The 25381-nt window shown below is 45.3% G+C and overlaps 1 protein-coding gene across 1 annotated transcript in view; it reads right to left on the bottom strand.

Moving 5' to 3' along the window:
- Positions 1–2604: 2604 nt before the first annotated feature.
- LOC128325035 (vitamin D3 hydroxylase-associated protein-like) overlaps positions 2605–25381 on the bottom strand; it is a 41277-nt gene continuing 18500 nt past the window's right edge. Inside the window, exons 9-15 of the mRNA XM_053250386.1 lie at positions 24559–24656; positions 23500–23599; positions 17034–17077; positions 10858–10897; positions 8659–8767; positions 4759–4904; positions 2605–2815 (exon numbers count right to left, since the gene is read on the bottom strand). Coding sequence (XP_053106361.1) covers positions 2681–2815; positions 4759–4904; positions 8659–8767; positions 10858–10897; positions 17034–17077; positions 23500–23599; positions 24559–24656 — 672 coding nt within the window. The 3' untranslated portion in view covers positions 2605–2680. The remainder of the gene's footprint in view (positions 2816–4758; positions 4905–8658; positions 8768–10857; positions 10898–17033; positions 17078–23499; positions 23600–24558; positions 24657–25381) is intronic.

The raw sequence follows: 25381 nt of genomic DNA, 5'->3' as shown, positions 1-25381 counted from the left end.
GATGATCTCCAACTGGCTATTTGTCAGAGTATGACTCTGATGATCCTTTTGGATCTTTCTGCAGCTTTCAATAGCATCAACCATGGTATCCTTCTGGACTGCCTGAGGGAGGTGGGATTGGGTGGCACTGTTTTAAAGTGGTTCCGGCTCCTACCTCTCTGGTAGATTCTAGATGGTGTTGTTTGGCGACTGTTGTTTGCAAAGCGATAGCTAAAATGTGGAGTTCCACAAGGCTCTATATTGTCTCCATGCTCTTTAACATGTAGATGAAACCACTGGGAGACATTATCAGGAGGTTTGGTGCACAGTGTTATCAATATGCTGATATTGATTGCGTATTTGTTCACAGAGTTAATGTGAACAATTAATGTAATTGTTCACAGAACCTAATGAGTTCACAGAGTTCACAGCAATTAAGGCTACACACTATTCTTTTTCTGAATTGGGGAGGGATTCATATTCATTGCATTGACATTCTGTCACAGGCTAAAAATATTTTTTTTAAAATTTAAAAACCATGAAGCCCACTGGCCTGGGGCTTCCAGGGGAGTTGTGGCACAATGCGTCTTGCCCCCAAACCCACTTTGGGGTGCCCAGGAACCCCCAAGGGGGTGGATGGGGCAGCCTAAAATCCCCATTATTCCCTATAGGGAAAATGGGGGGACAAATGAAAAATCTTCCCCCAAAAACCCATTACAAATCACAGGAGTGTCTGATTGCTTTGGGGTTTGGGTGGTTGCTGACACCCATGGTGACTACCACCTACCCCGGTTTTGTGCCCCTAGGTGCTCTGCATAGGGAATAATGGGCCAGTTTGTCCTCATTATACCCTATGTAGAACCTTTTAGAACCAGTTTGAGTTGGGTTCAAATTTGAACTGAACCAAGGGGGCTTCAAGCAAAACCAAAACCAAACCTACCAACCCTGGTTCGAATTTGAACCAAACAGGCCAAGCTGGTTTTGTGCACACCCCATTATGTTTTCTTGGCATATAAAAAGTTTTTATATGCCAAGAGAACAGGCGTAGTAACATGCCGAATGTCCACAGCACAGTAAAATTCTGGCCAAGGTTCACCGGTGGATGGATTGCAGGTTGTTATAAACCAACAGCTCACTAACATTCACTGCTCAATAAACCACACATTGAACCAGGACCACCTCCAGGTATGACAAGGTCCTTGATAGAGATGTACATGGAACTGATTTGGCCGGTTCAGTTCAAATCTGGACTGGATTCAAACTGACTTGGCCCAGTTTCAGGTTCATCAAAACTGGATCGGGTTCAGTTCAAATCTCGAACTGGGCCGAACCAGCTCATGGACTGGTTTGGGTATACATGTAAAGGGGAATCCTTGAGGATTTACAAGTAAAGGGGGCATCCATAATCCCTGTCCTAAAGGAGAGAGAAAGGCACCTCCATATCTTTAGAGGAGGCTGTTGAAGAGGTGCCAGTGAAACATCAGAGGAGATGGGGGATCATGCCCCTGCCAGCCTCCTGAGTAACAGCCTGGGCCGGCTGGAGCCTGATTCGAGCCTCCATACACACACAGTGGCCATTTTCACACAGTGTGCACATGTGTGGAGGCCATTTGTGTCACCATGCGAACTGCATGATGATGCAAGTGGCCTGTGTGCATGCACAGAGGTCGTGAAATTAGCCTCTGCACATGCAGGGAGGCCTGAACTGGGCTGCAGCTGGCCTGGACTGTCATTCAGGAGGCTAGCAGAGGGCTTGGAGTAGCCACCACCCACCACCTCCAATGTTTCTCCACCACCTCTACCGCAGCCTCCTCTAAAGGTATGGAGGCGCCTTTCTCTCTCCACCCCCACCCCCATGCCTTAACTTGTAAAGGGGATTCCCCTTTACAAGTATACACGACCCAGTCTGCAAGCCGGTTCTTTGAACTAGGGCCAGGCCGGTTTGAACTCGGACTGTCAGAACCGGGCTGGTTCGATTCAAACCATAGTTTGAATTGAACCAGCTCGCACATCCCTACCCCTTGGCCTTCTTGTGGGCCTCCATGGGTTTGCTGTGGGTTTATCTGGATAGGAACAGCACCAGCAGATTACTTTTACTCATTTTGGGGAGCAGTGGCAGCACCAAAAAAATTTGAGGGTAGGCACAGAAGGGGCAAGGTGCATTTATGGGTGGCTGAGCTGTGTCCTACATATTAGATTCCTGAAACAGAAATGGGGGGTCAGGTGCTTGTCTCCCTGGGTCCTCGCCCACCCCAGAGCTGCCCTTGTATGGCTGGAAGCCACAATTTCCCCCCCGATATCTCTATTGTAAGCAGCATTCAGGGACATGGTGAGGAGAAAATGGCAGCCTCCAGTAGCAGCCACCATTTTGCCCACAGAATGTCCCATAACAACACTACGTTGGCACACTGTAGGAAAAAATGCAGCTGTAAGCAAAATGATGGTCAGGCCCAGTCTTCTGGGGGATGGGGTGGGGCTTAAGGACAGGTGTTAGAGGTATACCCTGGTGAACTGGCAACTGCCCAAGGGTGTCACATGCTGATAATGGGCCTGCATAGACCCATTCTTTCTTATAGCCTTGGTGAAAATGAAGCTAAGAAAATTCAGAAATACAAAACACAGCAATAAATGAAAGAAGTCAACAAAAGTGTTTATTAGTAGATACAGAACAACATTCTTTGCAGTCTTCTTTCTGACAGACTCAAACTTTCCTCTTCCCTCTCTTCTCTTGGGAGAGTGTCTCTACCTCCTTCATGAACCGAAGACACAGTTCCTCCTGCCATGGCAAGGCCACACACTGGACTGCCACAGGGAGCCCCACAGCATCCTCCACAGCCTGCAGGAGAGACACAGAGCAGTATATTATCCAAGTGTGATTAAATGTGTAAAGACTTAGGGGACATGTTTTTGTCATCTATATCTCTTTTTTCAGTTTATGCTGTAGTGGTAGTTTTCCCTATGCTCGTTTGTCAAGTTTAGGATCAGATGTCTGGGATTTTGGTGACCACATCTCTGCCAGGAGGAGCATAGATAGGAAGATAGATAGTTATAGCCACTGTCTTTCCCAAAGGCTACTGGACCAAGAACTTATAGCTTATGGTGAACTCTAGTCAAACATTTCCACATTAGAATGGAGAGATTCCACAGAGAGAATGGGGTATATAGAAGTAAAAGTAAAGTAAAGTGTGCCGTCGAGTCGGTGTCGACTCCTGGCGACCACAGAGCCCTTGTGGTTTTCTTTGGTGGAATACAGGAGGGGTTTACCATTGCCATCTCCCGCACAGTATGCGATGATACATTTCAGCATCTTCCTATATCACTGCTGCCCAATAGAGGTGTTTCCCAAAGTCTGGGAAACATACCAGCAGGGATTCGAACTGGCAATCTCTGGCTTGTTAATCAAGTCATTTCCCTGCTGCATCATTAGGAGACTATATAGAAGTAAACATAAAGCTATATAGATTGGTGGTGGTGGGTGGTAGTGGTTCCAGCTCCCCTTCGTTCCCTGTATCTTCACTCCAATTTGAGACACCCTTAAAGACAGGGAGTCTGGAACACACATTTCTAAGATTCTACAGGAATGTAACCTCTCTCTCAATCCAGGGTACTTTTCGCTTAACCTCAAATCTTGAATATGATTTTAAAAGGGGGGGGGGAACCTTTTGAAAGTAAAAATTCAAGTAAAATAATATATATTTATTCAGATATTAAATACTCACTTAACATCTATAGAAGCATATATTAGTATAGGTACAAATTGAATATTTATCAATTTTCCATCTTTGGCTCATGAACTTGTGAAACACAATTCCTACATTTACTTGTTTTGTAAGCTTCATTCAAGGATGTACCTATTAAACCTTTTAAAGAAGACATCCATCCAGTTTGTGTGATTTCTCTGTCTGAACCATACCACCCCCCACCATAGAGAAAGGGAAGGGAAGGGAATGAAAATGCTTCCATACTGCAGTTGCTTTGGCTCAGAGGAATCATTGGAAACCCCTTTGGGAAATGGGGAAATTTTGCCCACGAGAAAATGGGAGAAGGGAAAGCCCTCCTTATTGAGATCCAGTAACTTGGAATTTCAGCTTGCCTGGAATTTCTTTCCATAACATTACATGCATGCAATCCATTTTGATACAAGGGCATTCAATTGCTGAGGGAGATGGCAGCTTGCAGCTCTCAAAACATGCATCCAGAAGGCTTCTAAACCATATGTCTTTTGAGGCGATTGTGACTTTCTCTTCAAGATTCACTGGGAAGCGAGCAGGCTTGTCTTTACCAGGATAATGGAAAATGCTCCCAATAGCTGAGCAACATGGCCACATGGTTCCTGAACACATGGCTGCAAGAGCTATCATGTTTTGATACGTGCTTTGGATTGTGAGCCGTATCACACAGAGAAGGCAGGCATTTGTGGCAAAATAATGCTTTGTGGTAACACTGTGACCTTTCAGGCGTTGCTCTAAGGTCTAGGCTGTGATCCTAAGTGCACTTACAGGCTGTAAAGTCTCACTGAACTCAGTAGGACTTATTCCAGGTAAATACACAAGACCGTGCTGTACAAATTACTCTCAAATAGCCTCCCAAAACATACTGGCCCTGCCCAGCCTAGAAGCAGCCAATGGAAGGAGGAAAGGGGGATTCCTGAAGCAGTGACAATTTTACATTCAAAGGCAATGTATTAACCCTGCTATAATATCACTGATTTTAGAGGAGAAGTAAGGTTCATAGTTCAGCACAACAAATCCCAACATATGCTCATTGCTATGGGCTGACCTCTTTCATTCTCTTATCCCAGGGGTCTCCATAATGCCCTTTGTAAAGTCTCAGCTCTTCCTCATCTGCCTGCGTCACTGTAGAAACTGGGACAACTCCAGCAGGAAAATTCAGGACGTTGTACAGGTGCGTGTAGGTAGTAGCAACTGGAAGAGACCACATCAAATATAAAGCTATGATAGCTCTTACTTAAGCCCTTTGTTTTGTAAGCCCTGAATACAAGTGGCATAAGTGATACAAAACACACCTGCCCACACAAACACACCTTCTAAATTCCTCTGTTCTAATTTGGCAGTTCATATGAATTCTTTATTCAACCAGAGGCAAGGATTTCTCATTTCAGTGCCTGACATCCTGACTAAATTTAGTAGAGGAAGTCCTACTGAAATTTAGTAGGGATGTGCACAAAACTGGTTCGCCCGGTTCGGTTTGTATCCGAACCGGGTCCGAACCAGGAGGGGGTGGTTCGGTTTTGGTTTTGTCCGAACCACCCCCTGGTTCAGTTTGGATCCGAACTGGTTCAGATCTCAAAAAGTAGCTAGGATAGTAGCTGGCACCCAGGGGTACCTGTCACCCAAACCCCAAAGCAATCGGACACTCGTACGATTTTTTATGAATTTTTGAAAATTATTTTTTTCTCATAGGATATAATGGGACTCGAACCAGGCCATTATTCCTTATTGTGGAGCACCCATGGGTGCCAACAACCATGCAAACCCTGAAGCAATCAGACACCCCTATGATTTTTTATGAATATTTGAAATATTTTTAATTATTTTTCTCATAGAGTATAATGGGACCCGAACCAGTCCATATTCCCTATTGTGGAGCACCTAGGGGCACAAAAGCAGGGTGGGTGGTAGACAGGCAGGGGTGCCTACCACCCAAAAAATCCCAAGGCAATTGGACACTCCTCTGATTATTGGTGAATTGTTAAATATTTTTGAATTCCTCATAGAGAATAATGAGGATTGCAGCAAATGTATAGCTTCACGTCGGGGGGAAAGGGGTGTCGTAGAGTGGAGTGTGGTGGGTGGTAGTTCCTAGGGTGGGCAAGGAAGCTACCTGAATTATTTGAAAGGAATTGGGGAAAAGGGTGATTTTTGGTTAATTGTTGAAGTTTACGCGTCTTTAAGGTTTTTCCTCATAATAAGTTATAATGGAGCTTTCAGCAGCCCCATAAGTGCACAAGTGGATTCTATGATAGCAAATGAGATTTTCAATGAGACTCCATGAATCCACTCTAATATGCTATCATAGAATCCACACTCAATACCTCAGAAACAAGAGAACCCTATACCCCATGGGTTAGAAACCCATGGGGGTGGTTGGCACCCTATGTGCACTACTACACCACTCACTCTGGGCCACCCCAGCACCCCCCAAGTGCACTTATGGGGCTGCTGAAAGCTCCATTATAACTTATTATGAGGAAAAACCTTAAAGATGCGTAAAATACAACAATTAACCAAAAATCACCCTTTCCCCCAATTCCTTTCAAATAATTCTGATAGCTTCCTTGCCCACCTTGGGAAATACCACCCACCACACTCCACTCTACGACAACCCTTTCCCCCCGACGTGAAGCTATACATTTGCTGCAATCCTCATTATTCTCTATGAGGAATTCAAAAATAATTTAACAATTCACCAATAATCAGAGGAGTGTCCAATTGCCTTGGGATTTTTTGGGTGGTAGGCACCCCTGCCTGTCTACCACCCACCCTGCTTTTGTGCCCCTAGGTGCTCCACAATAGGGAATATGGACTGGTTCGAGTCCCATTATACTCTATGAGAAAAATAATTAAAATATTTCAAATATTTATAAAAAATCATAGGGGTGTCATTGCTTCAGGGTTTGCATGGTTGTTGGCACCCATGGGTGCTCCACAATAAGGAATAATGGCCTGGTTCGAGTCCCATTATATCCTATGAGGAAAAAATAAAAATAATTTTCAAAAATACATAAAAAATTGTACGAGTGTCCGATTGCTTTGGGGTTTGGGTGACAGGTACCCCTGGGTGCCAGCTACCATAATAGCTAATTTTCAAGGTCTGAACCAGTCCAAACGAACCACTCCCGGTTCGGTTCAGATCCGAACTGAACCAGGGGTGGTTCTGTTCGGATCCGAACTGCCGAACCAAAACCGGTTCAGATACGAACCGAACCACACATCCCTAAAATTTAGTAGTCTAGAGTAACTTCTGAGTAGTAGTACTACTGATTCTAATTTAGAATGTTGGCCAGTATCCATTGTTGGTTTTTAAGTGCACCAGCAGAAAAGGACCAGCAGAACTAGATGGGGTTGGATTTCAAAGACTTGAAAATTGAATGCTGCCAGTTCTTCTTCTCTCTTGTTCAAGAGCAAGAGTGTGGGGTGGGTCAGTTTTGGTTTTTACTGTTACTGATGTTCCTTTTTATGAAAGGACCACTTTAGAGCTGATCACAAATCCAGTTACGTAAACCACAGAAAGCTCAAAGGCATGAGCCTAACAAAATTCATAATCCAAAGTAACAGACACTAAGTAAACAGGCACCCAAATCACCTGTGCCCACATCTATAGAATCAGGTGTTGTCTTCCTTTCTGGAAGGAGGAATCAAGTTTTCCAGCTTAGCTTCAGACATGTTGCAAACCTGTGGAACTGGTTTGATCAGAGCATGTTGCAAGAAGGTTAGGTACTGTGGGCAATGTGGGTGCTTTTAGACAATACCATGAACATTTTACATTTGCCTGCAGCCACTTCTTAAGCGAACAAAGAATTCAGTGATTGGAGAACTGGTTCAGGCAAATGATGGCAATCCACTTCTGCCATGAGGTTTTTTTAAAAAACAACTGAGGTCTGATTCACATAGTTTATTGTTACTGTTTTAGATTGTTTGTTTCCACACCATTTGAAGGGGAAAGAATAAAATGAAAAGTAGGGTTCCATACAAAGTAAAGCCAAAGAAACCCCAAGCTACTCTAGATGGAAGATGGCTAACAGAAGACTGGCAACAATGACATCGAGGAGCGCTTCTGCAGCCTATAGCTCTACCCAGCATGCATGACACATTCACACAACACTGCGTTGTGGACTGCGTTGTGGACTGGTGTAGCCATGCGCTCTTTGGGTTGGAGATCCCACCTCATTGGTACACAATGGAGGGGGCTATTCGGGAGCTACTGCTAGTTTCTAGCCCTGCCCTGAAAACCATTATAATGGCTGCACGACTCACTTATGCCACGTGAAAGGCCAGAAGCAAGGTGAACCTTTTAACGTGGTGATTCTCTTTAGTGAGCAGGGGGAGAGTAACTGGCCCTATCTCCCCCCCACCCCAGCACAGTACCCCATGACTGCTGCTGGTGTCTATCTTGTGTTTCTTTTTAGATTGTGAGCCCTTTGGGGACAGGGAGTCATCTTATTTATTTATTGGTTCTCTGTGTAAACTGCCCTGAGATACTTTTGGATGGACGGTATAGAAATCAAATGAATGAATGAATGAATGATAAATAAAATTAATAAATCCAAAGAAGCTCTTCACCACTGTACAGGGTTTTACAAGAATGAACTACAAATCAGTATATTCCCCTATATCTGCCTCCTGCAAGGTGGGGTCTTTTGCCAGTAAACAGAGCAAATGATGTAACTGATGAACCTAGATTCCTTCGCTCCATAAGCATTTGCAAACATATGGATGATAAAGCTGGGAGTGACTAAAAGGTAATTGTTAAACCGACTGCACCAAAGCAGGATCCCCACACATCAGTGTCTCAGATAGACTAGTATAATCCACCCATCATCTTCAACAAGTCAAGAAGAAGGTACACAGTGCAGATGGCACCAATATGACTACAGTATACAAGCCAAGTTATACTCGGTGCTCCACATTGCCAGAGAATGGGATGGTCAGGTGATACCAAATAGCTTGCCAGCATATCCCAGATTAAAGGCTGGTCCCAGAGCAGGACAAAGCACAACATCCAGATTCAGCTTCCTCCATTCTGCAATGAATTCATCACGGTAAGCCTGGGGCAAAATAGAAAGATATATTTCGCCTTATTGTACCACACTTTGAACTTTTATAATAAAATACATGTATATCTCAGTTTAAGTGGATTATTACACTAGAAATGTGGCTACATCCTGGCATTTGGAATCTGCTAGCTACTGATTAGTAACTCAGCCAGAACAGAAGACAGAAGGAAAATCTCAAATGCACTAAATACTCAAAACAGAAGGCATTTGGGAGGGTCCAGCTATAAAGGGGTTGAGAGAAGCTTGGTACTTTGCTCATCACCCTTTCCTCACCATCAAGGGCACAGGGACAATTGTGATGGGGGTGCAGCTGAGGCAAGGCCACAGCTGCCTCTTGGGGACCATCCAGGAATGTAGCTATAATCGAGCAGACGGGTTCAAAGAACCTGGGCCCCCCAGCTCCACACCTTGCTATTTTCTTCATGGTCTCCCTCACTTCTATGAGCTGCTGGGGAGAGGGGCAAACATGGGCCCTCTCTTCCCTAGCTGCACCCCTGGGGCCACCAGCTACCTCCCCTGCACTGGGCACTCTGCCAGCTGCACTCATGAGAGTGTAAGGCCATGGGGACACCCCCTCACAACTCATGAGAAGAGCCATCTGTCAGGGCAGGTGTGTCAGGTTGAATCACTAATAATGTGTGACGACAATCCCCCTTCTCCCACAGACTGCTCTCTCATGAGAGTGTCAGGCCATGGTTGCTCTAAACAAGCTAGGCAGGTACTGCCCAGCCAGGTTACCAGGCTGGGGATGGGTATCCAACCAACAGCTCTAGCTGTCTTGGCAACTGCCGCCAAGAAGCTGTCAAAGCTTGCCCTCTGCCAGCCCATCCACCCATTTGGACATGTCCACCCTTGCTTGTGTCCCAAAACAGTGATCCCGCTCTCCTAGGGTCACTGGAGGCTTCCCTCTCCCACAATGCTCATCAGCGGCAGTTCTGCATATGGCACAATGCTGCTCCAAACCTGGGAATTCTTAACGAGAGTAAAGATCTGTTCCCGCACCAGCTGCTCTCCCTGTCCGCACATGCGGCAAGGCTCTGAGACACAGAGCATCAACATCTCTTTGGGGTCCATGCAAGCCTCCCCAGGAAGGATGGGGTTGCAGTGCCAAGGTTCTATCATCAACCAGAGAGCATGGGGGGCCCACACAAGGGGGGCCCACGCAAGCAGGGACCCCTGTATTGGGTTTTCTCAGCTCATGAGTGCACAGTCTAATGGGAGACCATGGGTGTTTGACCCCAGTTGACTGGCCCTCTCATGAGAGTGCTAATGCACTGGCAGTAAGCAGCCAGGGTGCCAAGAGTATGGTTTGGTCTGCATGGTCTGCTTTCCCGGGGTGAGTCCCTACAAGAGTCACAGCAGGCCAGACTCCCCAGGATCCTTTGCCCTCCCTCATATACATATATGAGGGGTCCTAGGAAGTCATCATGCCCCCTCCCTTTCCTGAGTAACAGGAAAATAGTATCCCTCAAGATCCCCCCCCAAAAACTGTGCATGTGCAAGACAGTTTTGTTTTAGGGCTCTTAGGATGGCGGTGGTGCAATCGCTGTTAACAGAAGCACTGGCATGGCATGGCATTTGAAGGGATTTAAATGCCCTTTCCATGCCGAAGTTGGGCAGACCATTCTCAAAAGACATGATTGCACTCAACAAGCCCCCTTTAAGGTTGTGGTCAATGGCAGCCACTCTAGTGACATGATGACACCTTGTCCACAGTCTGGCTATGTGAGTACTGTGGAGCTTGCTGGGATGTGCCCTCGGATGTGCCTTCTCTGTGCAGAAAATGGAGGTTGCTGGATGAACGTCTGTAATGCAATTCACAGTTTCAAATTGACACCATGGGTCCGTTGACCTCCGGTTTCGCATTACATGCTAATGCAGTTATTAGGTCCTTCTTGACCATTCTTTGTACTTCCCGCTAGTAACGTGTGAGGAGCAGAAACAGCCAGATATGGACAATACATATATTGTTTTCCAAGATTCTGCCCTTTGAAATTGGTTACTCCCCGGTGAGCTGCAGCTAGGGAAGAATTTCACCAAGCTTACTTTTTCTCTGTCTTGCAAAAATAAAACAAAATTACCATCCTGTCAGCGTTGTTCTTCCAAAAGCTTTTCACTGACCTAGGAAATTTCCAGAACACATGCGAATTAGCACTAAGATGCAGCAACATGTCAAATAATGAAATTACTAGAAAATCAGGGTGGCTATAAACCCCAAATAAAGAATTAGAAGCATGAACTTATGAACTAACAAATCTGGAATTGGAACACTGTTATTCAGTTAACACAGCAATTAGCTTCTTTTGAGCCGTGCTATTTCTCTCCCTCTCCCCACACCACCAATGTGTAATATTTTGTATTTTTTAAAAAAGTCACATTTCATTGCTTCCAGTCCACTGTTTTAATTTGTCAAGTCAAATCCTGTCCCTTATTGTGTTTATTTCCTAACTTTATTTCATCTGCAAATTTGAAAAGTATTTGTCTGTAAGCAGATGTCAGAAATTTTAAGGCATCAAAGGAATTGATTTGTCACACATGATGGGCTAGTATAAGGCTGTGTTAATGGTTCATAATGCTAACCTAGACTGAAGACCATTTATAACATATTTTCTACATGGAGCTAAACTAAGAAAATCATGTCTAAAATCTAATCAGAAAAAGTAATCGGGGGGGGGGGACCTTAATTCCTCCAAACCATTCAAATAACAAACAGCAAAAAAATAACAAAAGAGCAAAAAATAACAAAATAACAAAAAAGGGATAGCAAACAGGGCATTGGAGTTTTTCAGGAGTTTAGCGGGAAGTGTGTGGGGGAGCCTGGAACAAGCCCCGTTGATCGTAAAGAGCCCAGTGGAGAAGAGAACGGAAGTACAAATCCCTCCCTCAAAATTCTTGAGAAAAGCTGTTTGGAGAGTTAAATAGCTGACTGAGACCTATCCTAATAAACTATCTCTAAATACTGTAAACAGCCAACAAAACCAGTATGAAGATAGAAAGTCAGCAGGCAAGCGGGCACATCCCAGTGTATTCTACAGAGTGCCACATGTATGACGATTTTCCCCATGTGCACAAGTCATGGGTGTATGCTTGGTGCGATGAGCTCCTGGCTCTCAGGAAACAAATTCGTTCCCTTGAGACCAAGGTGGCGGATCTGGAGAAGCTCAGAGAGACAGAAAGGCAAGTGGACAAGACCTTCAGGGATGTGGTAGAGGCATCCCACTTCAGGCCTGATAGCTCCTCTGCTCTCAGGGAGAATGAAGGTCTCCGGCAAGGAGGACATTGGTCTGAGGAAGAGGGAAATGCTCCTTCACTGGACCCCTTCAGTTAAAGATAGGCCCATATCCTCTCACACAGGGGATACTCCTCCAGGGGGTGGGGGCCTCCTTGTAGTGAGTGATTCCACCATTAGAGGTACAGAAAGATGGGTTTGTGACCTGTGTGTTGACCAGACTTGCCTGCCTGGTGCAAAGGTTGCAGACATCACACAGCATCTAGATAGGCTCTTAGGCAGTGCTGGGCAGGAGACAGCTGTCGTGGTACATGTCGGCAGCAACGATGTGGGGAAATGTAGTGCTTTTTGGTTTATTCATAAATGATCTAGAAGTAGGGGTAAGCAGTGAGGTGGCCAAATTTGCAGATGATACCAAACTCTTCTGGGTAGTGAAATCCAAAACTGATTGTGAGGAGCTCCAAAAGGATCTCTCCACACTGGGTGAGTGGGCGACAAAGTGGCAAATGCAGTTCAGTGTTGGCAAGTGTAAAGTGAGGCACATTGGGAAGAAAAACCCCAACTTCAAGTATACACTGATGGGATCTGAGCTGTCAGTGACTGACCAGGAGAGGGATCTAGGGGTTGTGGTGGACAGCTCATTGAAAGTGTCGACTCAATGTGTGGCAGCTGTGAAAAAAGCCAATTCCATGCTAGGGATCATTAGGAAGGGGACTGAAAATAAAACTGCTAATATTATAATGCCCTTATACAAAACTACTAGCTGACCCCGCACAGAGCATCTGTGCGGTTGTGCACTGAGCCGGTGGCATCCCCCCGCAGAACTCCCGCTCGCTCGCTCTCCCCCCCGCAGCTCGCTCGCTCGCTCTCCCCCCACAGCTCGCTCGCTCCCCCCTGCAGCTCACTCTCTCCCCCCCCCCCGCAGCTCTCCCCATTGGGAGGGCCAGGGTCAGGCCATCCCATCGCCGCCTCCCACCTCCTCCTCCCGGCTGGTAGGGCTTTGCCTGCTGTCTGCTCACCTCCTCACCGCCGCCATTATTTCTCCCCGCCACCGCCCCTCTCCCTGGCCAGCGGGGCTTCGCCCGCCGTCCACCCACCTCTTCTGGCCAGAGGGGCTTTGCCTGCCAGGCCTCCACCTCTGCCTCCTGGCCACCGCCATTATTTCTCTCTGCTTCAATTCTGGAACTCTTGCATGCTCTAGAGCAGGGATTCTCAACGTTGGGTCCCCAGATGTTCTTGGACTTCAACTCCCATAATCCCCAACCAAAGGCCACTGGGGCTAGCGATTATGGGAGTTGAAGTCCAATAACAGCTGGGGACCCAACGTTGAGAATCTCTGCTCTAGAGCATCTTTGCGTAAGTACTTGATTGCTCCCCTCACCCACCCTCCCCTCACCCACCCACCCCCTTGATTGCTCCCCTCCCCACCCTCACCTGAGCTGCACTCCTGCTCCTCCTCCATCCCGTTGCTTCCATCCCCCTCACCCTTCTTGGTCATGGTTGCAGCATTGCTGCTGCCTACTGGCCAAGCTGCAGCCCCCTATCACCAGAGACCTCCCCACCCTCACCTGAACCCCACTCCTGCTCCTGCCTCCAGGAGCAGCAGCAGTGGTTGACCGGGCTGTTCCTCGCTGCTACCATGGCTGCTCGTTCACCTCAGGCCGCTGACAGGCCTGGGCCCATCCCTTGCCTGCCTGCCTCCCTCTGACAATGGCCTCGGTAGCCCCAAACAGCAGCAGTGGTTCACTGGGCTCTTCTTTGCTGCTAATGCTGCCATGGCCGCTCGTTCCCCTCAGGCTGCTGACAGGCTCAGGCCCATCCCTTGCCCTTCCTTCTGTCTCTCTTCTCCCTCCCTTCTTTTTCTCTTTCTCTCTCCTCCACTCGCTCTTCCCCACTCTTTCTTCCCCCTCCCTTCATGTTTTTTATCTCTCTCCCTCCCTTCCTGAGTTAACAGATTTTGTTCATCTTGTTTCCTCATTTAATTCACACAACAGCATCCTCCTTCTCCTGAAGGGGCTCTTTCCTCCCTCACAAGCCGTCTTTTTGCAGACCCCTGCCTGCTATCCTTTTAGATAGATAGATAGATAGATAGATAGATAGATAGATAGATAGATAGATAGATAGATAGATAGATATTCCTCTCCTCTACAATCAAGAACATCTTCCAACCAGTAACCATTGCATTCCAACTGACCTTAACCATCACAGGCTCCTCCTCCCTATCTGCATATGGAATCCCCACTGCCCAGTCAGGTGCTTCTGCTTGCAAACTCTATCAGCCAATTGCCTCCTTTCTACCATGTCCCCATGCATGGCCTGTCTTGGAGAATTAATAATATAGATGGTGTGGCCACACCTGGAGTACTGCATACAATTCTGGTCAACACACCTAAAAAAGGACATTGTAGAACTGGAAAAGGTGCAGAAGAGGGCAACCAAGATGATCAGGGGCTTAGAGCAGCTTTCTTATGAGGCAAGGCTACAACACCTGGAGCTATTTTTTTTAGAAAAAAGTCAACTGCGGGGAGACATGATAGAGGTCTATAAAATCATGCACAGTGTGGAGAAAGTAGATAGAGAGAAATTCTTCTTCCTCTCACATCACACTAGAACCAGGGGTTATCCCATTAAATTGATTGCCAGGAAATCTAGGACCAACGAACAGAAGTACTTTTTCACACAACGCATAATCAACTCGTGGACTTCTCTGCCATGAGATGTGGTGACAGCCAACAACCTGGATGGCTTTAAGAGGGGTTTGGATAACTTCATGGAGGAGAGGTCTATCATCGGCTACTAGCTGGAGGGCTAAAGGCCACCTCCAGCCTCAAAGGCAGGATGCCTCTGAGTACCAGTTGCAGGGGAGTAACAGCAGGAGAGAGGGCATGTGCTCAACTCCTGCCTGTAGGCTTCCAGTGGCATCTGCGGGCCACTTTGTGAAACAGGATGCTGGACTAGATGGGCCTTGGGCCTGATCCAGCATGGCTTATTTTCTTATGTTGAGTGATAAGGCAGTATCATCTAGCATGACATTATTTCAGTTTTACCAAAAATCATGAACAATGGTGAAAAACCACAAACAATAAGAAAAGCCATTTCTTATCAATGGCTACTAGTCTGAGGGCTATAGGCCACCTTCAGCCTCAGAGGCAAGATGACTCTAAATATCAGATGCAGGGAAGTAGCAGTAGGAGAGAGGGCATGCACATACCTCTTGCCTGTGGGCTTCCCAGAGGTATCTGGTGGGCCACCGTGTGAACCAGGATGCGGGACTAGATAGGTCCTGGGCCTGATTCAGCAGGGCTGTTCTTATGTTCTTAATTCCCCCCCCCCAAAAAAATGGTAATCAAACGTGCCCCCTATAGATACATCCATTTTGTTAGTCACTTCAGCATTGATACAAATCAAGTTTGGATGCAAATTAATACACTCATTTGGAAAAATCTATATAAGATACCCAGGACCTTCTTAAGAATCTGAGAAGTCCAGGGGCAGAATGTTCATTTGAGCCCTCCACACTTTCTTCTCTCTGGCTGACAGACTAGGCAATGTTATGCACACAGTGGAATGTAACATTTACACAGTTGCACAAGATTGCTGTTGTGCAAGCACAAAAACTACACTGAGTTGTATATAATAGCTGCACTTTTGTGCAATTTGTGCAACAGCACTCTTGGGCAACTGCACAAATGTTACATTCCACCACATGTGTGTCATTTAATAATAATAATAATAATAATAATAATAATAATAATAATAATAATAATAATAATTCAATTTCTATACCCCCCCTTCCAAAAATGGCTCAGGGCGGTTTACACAGAGAAATAAAAAATAAATAAGATGGATGGATCCCTGTCCCCAAAGGGCTCACAATCTTAAAAAAAACACCCATGAGATAGACACCAGCAACAGTCACCGCTGGTACTGTGCTGGGGTGGATAAGGCCAGTTACTCTCCCGCTGCTAAAGAAAGAGAATTACACAGTGTCAGCCACTGCATCCGGTGTCAATGTAATAACCCCAAATACTGAAATAACTCCTTATCCTGGGGTTATATTTGTAACTGATCCATTTTATTGCCTTGAATGAAAAGAACTGATCTGATCATTTCAAAGACTGAATCATATATTGGACAATTGCCCTCACTTACCCACCCTACAAAAGGCACATACCAAATGCATACCCACTCTCAGATCTTCATCTTCAGCTAATAATAGTACATTACAGCTCTCAGATTTTCTACTGTACTTCCTTCATAATATTAAGGCAGCTGTTCTTTCAGTCATATTGCTTAAATCTCTCTCCTTTTTGTATCCTTGTTTATCTCCATATGTTGTCATTTTTCATTTTTTTAAAAAACTATTTCCTTTGCTGTGGTAAACTCTTGTTTCTTTGCAGGAAAGCCAGTAACAATGAAATGCATTGTTTCCAATGTGCAAGAATGAAGATCAGGCAATGGATAAAAGCTTTTGAAACTTGGTTATCCAAAACACTTGGTTATTCACATTTATCGGTATGTCACCCATAAAATACTATGTCAAGATACTCCTATGTAAATCAAAACATCTTGATCCAGGCATATAAAGTTAATAAAAATGTACTGTGTACATCACACAAGTTTTTCTTTTCCAACTTTCCATGCAGAACTCATTATTTGTGGCCACATATACTACTGCACTCTACTGGATGGAATATAATATAACAACTCCTTCTACACAGATGTATCATCATCAGTGATCTACAGCCAATTCTGGACCAATATGTCCAGCCAATTCTGGACAATACCTTTCTCTCACTAGAGGCTGAATTCTTAGCACACCAAGCAAGGTGAGATTGGGCACACATATTTTTATCATTGTGCTATATCAAGTGCACCTGCTTTTACAAACATCAGTTCATGAGCATCAAATGCTTTGATCACAAATTCTAAAGCTGTTGGTATTTCACAAACACCATCATGACCGTATTTAGAGTGAAAGAACGAGTCCATTGTAAAATATATCATCATCATCATCATCACTCTTACCTTATTCCAACAAGAGCATTCAGATGTCGGGAAATCCGTGGAAACTGAAACCAAATATAATATTTGGAATTCAGTACTCAGGAATGTAAATATTTAGATGCATTTAAAATCAAGTTTTGCTTTTTAAAATGCATTTCCATTTAAAGGTCCTAAGAGCACAATAATCTGAAAAAGGAAAACATCATACCCCATTGTCGTATGTGTCCATATAACAATAAATAAATAAAACATCCTTCCATGGAAAGTACATGCCTGAGGGGTGGGTGTGTGTGCGTGCGTGCGTGTGTGTGTGTGTGTATACACACAAGTGTAGACTGACTAACAGGGGGGGAAATGTGGTTTGGCAGCATATCCAAATGTGTAATATTCAGTTCACTTGATGAATGTTTATAGCCTAAACAGTATATATCATAATCAACAACTATCAAGGAACTTCCTGACACAATAGAACCAGCAGCGGCACGGCGGGGTGGCGGGGGGTGGGGGGGGGAGACACACAAAGAGGGGAGCACAGAAAGGACAAGATGCATGTATGGGTGGGCGAGCTGTGACCCACGTGTTAGATTTCTGTAACAAAAATGGAGGCAAGGTGGGGGGAGGGGAACTACTGGTCTGAGGGGGCACTTGCCCTGCTTCTTGAGCTTCCCTTGGATAGAACACTTTGTAATTGGGAGGTCTATGGAAGAAAAGAAAACCCAGGAAGAAACAGTCAGGCCTACAGAGTTGTTATAGGAACAGATCAAGATCTGTGGCAACACTATTTTCTCCATGCCTCCACTTTGCTTCCAGCCCCTTCATTTTGTTGAGAATGGGATCATCAAAAAACAGCATATGAAAACCTGGGACTGGCTGTATCAAAGTCATTATTATTAGATTATGATTTTCCACCTTGGTTATTCCACTTTATAAGGAAGGCAGCTAGAACTTGATTTCAGTTAACAAGATTGACTGAGGCGACCGAGCTCTAAATGAAATAGTCATTTCAAGACGTTGTATGAGGGAAACAATCAAATATACAAGTTTATTTTATGATTCAGCTTCGGCTTGGAAGAAAATGGAACACGGTTTGCTTGCTCCGAAGCTTCAGAGTCACTTTCTGATTTAAATATAACAACAGTAATGCAAATAAGGTATCATACAGTATGCTTCCTGTATGAACACACAGTTAGGGAATCGGTAAGCAATCTCATTTTCAGATGTACTATATAACAAAGGATTCAACATATTTCCAAAGAGAGCAGAGCAGCCTTGCAGACTTATTCCTGGATCTCAAAATGTCTAGATCAAACAGAAGCCAACTACAAATGCCATCATCTGTCTGTGAAATAGGGATGGACAGACATCTCCTTAAAAGGTCATCTAATGAAGACTGGATATGGTTCTCTATCCTTCAGACCCCAGGCAAAAAGAGTAAGATGCCAATAGAGTTACGGTTCCAGCACAAACAGCCCTACGGCCAGCTAAATATCTAGTAGCACCAGCTTCTTTGAGCAAGAGATTAGGACTCCACTGAGCTGAGGATCCTAGCCCTTTATTGTATGACCAAATTCAGATGCAACGCAAAACCGGAGTCAAACAGAGCAGAGGTTGGAACTCCATTATGTCTGAATGCGTGCAACCACGGTTTTGAGTCAAAAGTGACCTGCAGTTTGCCTTGCCAAACTCCAATTTGAACCTTTGTTTGGAGTAAAGTTCGCCTCTAAGACCCGAGGCTTGGCCACCAAAGCATTATGTCCGAACTTGGACATCACCATAACCAAGGTTTCATGCTGTTTTTGACACTGCAATCATAAAGACAGCGGCCCAGACCCATCCAGGGATGTGGTTGCTCTGTGCATGTTGCAGCTGTCCATGGGCCAAAAAACGTGGCTCTCTCTTGGCCAAAGTGCCACGTCACCCTCCCCACATCCTCCTTTCTCTTCCCCATTCTGCTTGGCAATGGTGATGCATACAGAATATTTAAAGAGACACTACCCTTTTGACTATCCCCTTTGGCTATCCCCTTTGGCTACCACAAGACCAGGAGAGCTGGTCTTGTGGTAGCAAGCATGACTTGTCCCCATAGCTAAGCAGGGTCTGCCCTGGTTGCATCTGAATGGGAGACTTGATGTGTGAGCACTGCAAGATATTCCCCTCAGGGGATGAAGCCACTCTGGGAAGAGCAGAAGGTTTCAAGTTCCCTCCCTGGCTTCTCCAAGACAGGGCTGAGAGAGATTCCTGCCTGCAACCTTGGAGAAGCTGCTGCCAGTCTGTTAAGACAATACTGAGCTAGATAGACCAATGGTCTGACTCAGTATATGGCAGTTTCCTATGTTCCTATGTTCCTATCCAGCCACCACAGCACCCATTGTCCTTCCCATGCATGAGTGTCACAATTGTTAAGAAGGTTGCTTATTAACATCTGAACCTGCAGGGATGCTTGGATGAGGGGGTTGGTGCATGAGAGGAACCTTGTCCTGCTCCAAGAATAGGACACAGATGTTGATGCCCCTGCCTTCTTCCTCCGTACGAGCAGTCGATGAATCTGTCATCGATGCCCACCCCAGTTGTCCTTGGAGTTATCCAATGCCCCACAGCTGCCCCTTGGTCTAATGGCTCTATTGCACTATCAGGGAATGTCTGCAGTAGATACTCTTGATGAGGCCTCAAGGGCATAAGGGCTGTGTCCTTGCACCTGGCCTTATCCCACTATGGGGGAACTGCTTGCTAGAGGTGTGCACAAAAGCAGTATGCCCAATTCGGTTCGAGTCTGAACCGGATTTGAACTGGACCGGGCATGTTCGGTTTTGTGCACACCCGAACACCACCCAGTTCAGTTTGAGTTCAGGGGTTCTACCTTAAAAAAAATTTTTTTTTTTTAACTGAAACCACTTCCAGTGGCACTGCTGTCAGGGGAATCTCCAGAGGTTCCCCCTTCCCCGGTAGGTCTCCCTTGGTGTCATTATGGCCCAGTTCAGGTGGTTTTCAGCCCATTCCAGGCTGCTGTGTAGTTGCAGTGGCCATTTTGGAGGTCACCATGCATATGTAATGGACCTCTGCATGGCCTGGTCACACAGAATTTTTGCAGACCCAGTCACACAGAGGCCCATTGCACGTGCACAGCAGCCTCCAAAATGGCTGCTGCAACTAAACAGAGGCCTGGAATGGGCCATAAACCACCTCAATCGGGCTGTAATGACACCAGGGGAGGCCAGTAGGGGAGTGGGAACTTCCCGAGACCCCTCCCCCACATGGCCACAGCAGCGCCCCCAGAGATGGTAAGTTTCAGAGTTTGTTTTTTTACAAAAATTAAGGTAGAACTCCCAATCTGGCCAGGAGTGTTTGGCTTGAGATCGAGCTGAACAGGGGCAGGTTCAGTTCAAGACCAGCTCAATGTTGAACCCTCAAACTTGGCATGTTTGATGTGAGTCAGCTCGAATTCAAACCTGTTTGCACACCCCTACTGCTTGCCTGGCCTCATTCACACATGTCCAGTCATAGGAACATAGGAAGCTGTCATATACTGAGTCAGACCATTGGTCTATCTAGCTCAGTATTGTCTACACAGACTGGCAGTGGTTTCTCCAAGGTTGCAGGCAGGAATCTCTCTCAGCCTTATCTTGGAGAAACCAGGGAGGGAACTTGAAATGTTTTGGTCTTCCCAGAGCGGCTCCACCCCCTGAGAGGAATATCTTACAGTGCTCACATGTGGTATCCCATTGAAATGCAACCAGGGCAGACCCTGCTTAGCTAATAGGACAAGTCATGCTTGCTACCACAAGAACAGCTCTCCTCTCCTCTCCTCCACAAGCATCCACGTGGCAGACAATCCATTGCATACACCCTCCCCGATTGCCTGTCACTTGACCACAGCAGTTTGGTGGCCCATGACCTCAGGTTTGGTCAGTTGGCTAGCTGCTCCTAACAACCATGGAGTCCCAGCAATCTGGTGCTTCCTTTTTCAAGCACCAAACCAGCTTGAATTCCGGAGTTCAAGCCAGCTCAATGGAAGGGGATGGGTACTCTTAAGATGCAGGTAAGGAGCTCCTTGCCTGCTCACCCCCACCATACCACTTCCCCCCCGCAACAATGCACATTCCCCCCACCCACAAGGCAACAGCACACACATGGCCAGGGTGCACATGTGCTGGCCATTTGTGTGGACAGCATTGTGTTGCTTACCATGCAAATGTCTGGTCCGTGTATGCCCTGGCCATGTGCATGCTGATGCCACATGGGGCTGCAGGAAGCAGTGCTGCAGCCCCACATGGCTGCTTCTAAAATGAGCACCGGTGGAGGGAAAGCGGTGGGGGCATGGGCGAGCAGCTAAGGAGCTCCTTACCTGCATCTTACCTCCCTGTCATGCAATGGAGTGCACAAACAGATCATACACATCCCTATAAAAGGGAGACATGAAAATGCAACACTCTCCTATTGTGTTATCTTATGGTTTTTGTCCATTAAGCATTCTTGGACTCCAGCCAAAATGCAGTCACTACCAACTTCTGGAAGTACAGTATGATGATGTAACGTTTATATACCAACCACAAAAAGGAGGTGGTTCCAAAAAAATCAAAGGTAAACCACAAACTAGAACCTCAATAAAAAACCAAGATACAAATAAACATATATAAAGCAATCTGTATTGATACTACAAACATTGCAAACACAAACAATGGCCAACACATAGATTAAAAAACATGGCTATGATGAGTTTTCCAAATAACAACTGATTTTAATACTTTATCAAATGTATAAGGATTATTATGTGAATAGATAAAGTCGAGGAGGAATCGAGCTCTACTTATTATCCATTATGGAATTGTAGACCCGTGTGGGTCACTTTTTGTTTTAGCAACCCTATATTTTTGTTCATTCACATACACATTTTTATTAGGGGTGTGCATAAAACCAGTTTGCCTGGTTCGGCTTGAGTCTGAACTGGATTCAAACTGGACTGCGCATGTTCAGTTTTGTGCGCCCCTAAACAACACTGAACAGCCCCTGATTCGGCTCAAATTTGAGCCAGTCCAGGTGTTCTGACTGTAAAGAAAAAAAGAATTATATGAACTCACTGCCTCTGGGGGTGCTGCCACAGCTGTGGAATATGTGTCTCTGGAGATCCCACCCCCCTCCGCTGGTCTCCCTTAGTATTGTAAAGGCCCGGTTCGGGCAGTTTTCAGCCTATTTCAGGCCTCTGTGTAACTGCAGTGGTCATTTTGGAGGCTGCCACGCATGTGCAATAGGCCTCTGCGTGGCTGGGTCATGCAGAGTTTTGTGCACATCTGGTCATGCCGAGGCCCATTGGACATGTGCGGTGGCCACCAAAATGGCCACCACAACTACACAGAGGCCCAAAATGGGCCGAAAACCACCCAAACCGGGCCTTTACCAGACCAAGGGAGGCCGGTGGAGGGAGGGAGAACCTGCAGAGAACCCCCCCGTGGCCATGCCAGCACCCCCCAGGGTGGAGTTCAGCTTGACCTCAAGCTGAAACGAGGCAGCTTTGGTTCAAGGCCAACTCAGTGTCGAGCCCTCAAACTCGATGTCAAGCCAGTTCGAATTCAAACCAGCTCGCACATCCCTAATACTTTTATATTCGATAAAATATTGGAATTAGTTGTTATATGGAAATCTCATAGGAAGGAAGGAAGGAAGGAAGGAAGGAAGGAAGGAAGGAAGGAAGGAAGGAAGGAAGGAAGGATATTCACAGGACTGCACAGGGAGGCAGGCAGGTGTGGGGGGAGGCAGAGTTAAACCTACCTTCCCCAAGACAAGCAGTCCTGATTCTTTTGGCATGCAAGTCATGCACCCACATGACCTGCACTGCTGGGAACACTCCTAGCAGTGTGGAGCAACAGAGGCCAGGATAGGTTTTCCCAGCCTCTGCATATCCCACAAGGCACTGCGCAATGAGCACAGGGATTTGGGAGATTCCCCATCAGATGAGTGATATAGGCACCCGTCTCTGTGTCTCCTTGGCTCTCTGAAACTGAGGAGACACACGAGCCTGGCAGCCAGGTTAAGGGAGCGCTTTCTCCCTTAACCTCAGCTGAGAGCTGGGCTTAGGAGTGGGGTTAGGCTGGGCAGGAGTGCCAGGATCCATGTAGATCCTGGTGCTCCACAGGCTAGGCTGCTCACGAGAATCTATGTATGTAGCCATTTTTTGTATCTGCAGTGTTTATATTATCAATACAGATCCCTTTTGTTTGTTTGTACTTTGGGTTTTTTTTAATTGAAGTTGTAGTTTGTGGTTTACCTTTGGTAAGGTTTATATATGCAACACCTCCAACCAATAGGTGGTGGTGGTGGTCCATGTCTGTAGTGCTGCTTAGCTAAGATTTTTGTTGTGGTGTCTTGGGCAAGTTCTGTGCTCATGCTACTTGGATTACTTGAAAATCATTAACAAAGCTTATTTCTCTAAGCAAGTGTTACATATATGGAGAACATCTCTCTCTGACCTCTGTCACAACCCTAGAAGACTCACCACAGGCATTAAAATGAGAGCCAAGATCCTCTTCAGCAGATTTGGCATTCTGTAGCAACGCATCTGGTTTGTCCAAGTGGAATCCACAAATTCTCCATCACTGGAAAAGGGGCCGAGGGGGCAGGGGGGGCAGAAACAGATAATTCCACAGATTTATAACCAACTGATAATATCTAGAAAACTCTGTCTTGCATGATAATATGCCAAATCAGGAGTTTTACTGATTCCATGAGTTAAAATCTGAGAGAATTAAATGCACAAGTTTAAACTGCTTTTAATTAAACCCAGGCTTTTAATTAGATATTGTTTTAATAATTTTAACTTTTTAATTTTAATTGTTTAAATGTTTTAATCTTTTATTGACTGTTTTTATTGTTTGTAAACCACCCAGAGAACTTGCATTTTGGTCAGTATAGAAATGTATTAAATAAAATAATAAATAAAATAAATGCCCCTCTTTGGTGGAAGTAGTAGTAGACTACTACTATTAGGACTCATCTATGTCTTCTTGCCCATCTGAAAGTGAAAAGTGAAAAGCATGGACTGCTGTGATACCAATTAGGTATCTACCAATTAGGTATCTACCAATTAGGGTTAGTGGATAGACCAGCCCTCTGCTCCGGACTTCACACATCTGCCAGCCTTGGAGGACTGGTCTTCCAGTTAGACCAGTCCTCCAAGGCGGGCAGACACAGCAAGTCTGGAGCGGAGGGCTAGTCTACCTACTAACCCTAATTGGTAGACTGGCTTTCCCCAGAAAAAAAAATCACCATTTTGAGGCCCATTTTCCCAAAAAAATGGGCCTGGCAACAGTGCTTGAATTGCCCGAATCAACTCAGGTCAAATAATAGCTGATTCTCTTTGACCCCAAATCAGGTCCTCTATTTTGAGGGAGATTTGATCTGAGGTTGAATCAGTGAATTGCCCCCAATTTGACCTTAATCAATTTGAAGTCAAATCAAATTGCATATCCGTAATGGAAACCACTATTCTGGATCCAAAACATCATGTCCCCATTGCTATTTGCATCATAGTTATGAAATCTTGGTATTTACTTACAACTTCTCCACTAATGTAGAACTTCCATCAGCATAGAGGCCTTTCGTGAAAAGCTCATCCACCAGAAAATCAATTCGAGGGGGAGTGAAGGGTATAAGCTGAATGAAAAAAACAAGGATGATATCTAAAAGCAACACAAATAATGTAATACACAGATATAGAGATTATACAGATAACTCTGCAGTGAACAAAATGAAAGAAGCAGCTATGCATTGCCCCAAGCACTGATTCATTCTGATTACCTAAAATCTATTTTTAAAAATTGACATGTGATCTCTTACTACTGTACTGGAGATCCAAAGCGCTCTCTCTCTTTTTTTGGTAGCAAATAGACCAACATTAAAGGATCTCATGATAGCTAAGATCAGAAAGAAGCAGCAATACTGGGTGGATAAGATTCTCCTAAGATCTTCATTGTTATCAACTTTTTTTTGCTTAATGATGATTGGCATGCTGAGATAGCAAGTCTGGTTACAGAAAGTGCAGCAACCCAAGTGTCCATGGTACTTTTTCAGAGATCCCAGGCACTTTCTTAGAAAATGACATAGTTACCTAGATGAGATCTCTAGAATCTGATGAAGCGTGCTTTTCTCTTATTATTGTATGCCTCTTTCCATTCCGTTTCACCCTTTATCTTTGAGATACTCATCACATATCTTTCACTTGCTATTTCTTTTAACAAATAGACTTTTACATGCTAATTCAGGGATGGAAAGTCAGTGATTGACATCCATCTCTGACTAAATTTCCTAGAGGAAGTCCTGTTGAAATGTAGTAGTTCTTTAGAGTACCTTCTGAGTTGTACCACTTAGTACAACTTAGT

The sequence above is a fragment of the Hemicordylus capensis genome, chromosome 4 (assembly GCF_027244095.1).
Source record: "Hemicordylus capensis ecotype Gifberg chromosome 4, rHemCap1.1.pri, whole genome shotgun sequence".
Lineage (NCBI taxonomy): Eukaryota > Metazoa > Chordata > Lepidosauria > Squamata > Cordylidae > Hemicordylus > Hemicordylus capensis.
The sequence above is the reverse complement of the archived record's forward strand: the minus strand, read 5'-3'. Positions and strand labels throughout refer to the sequence as shown.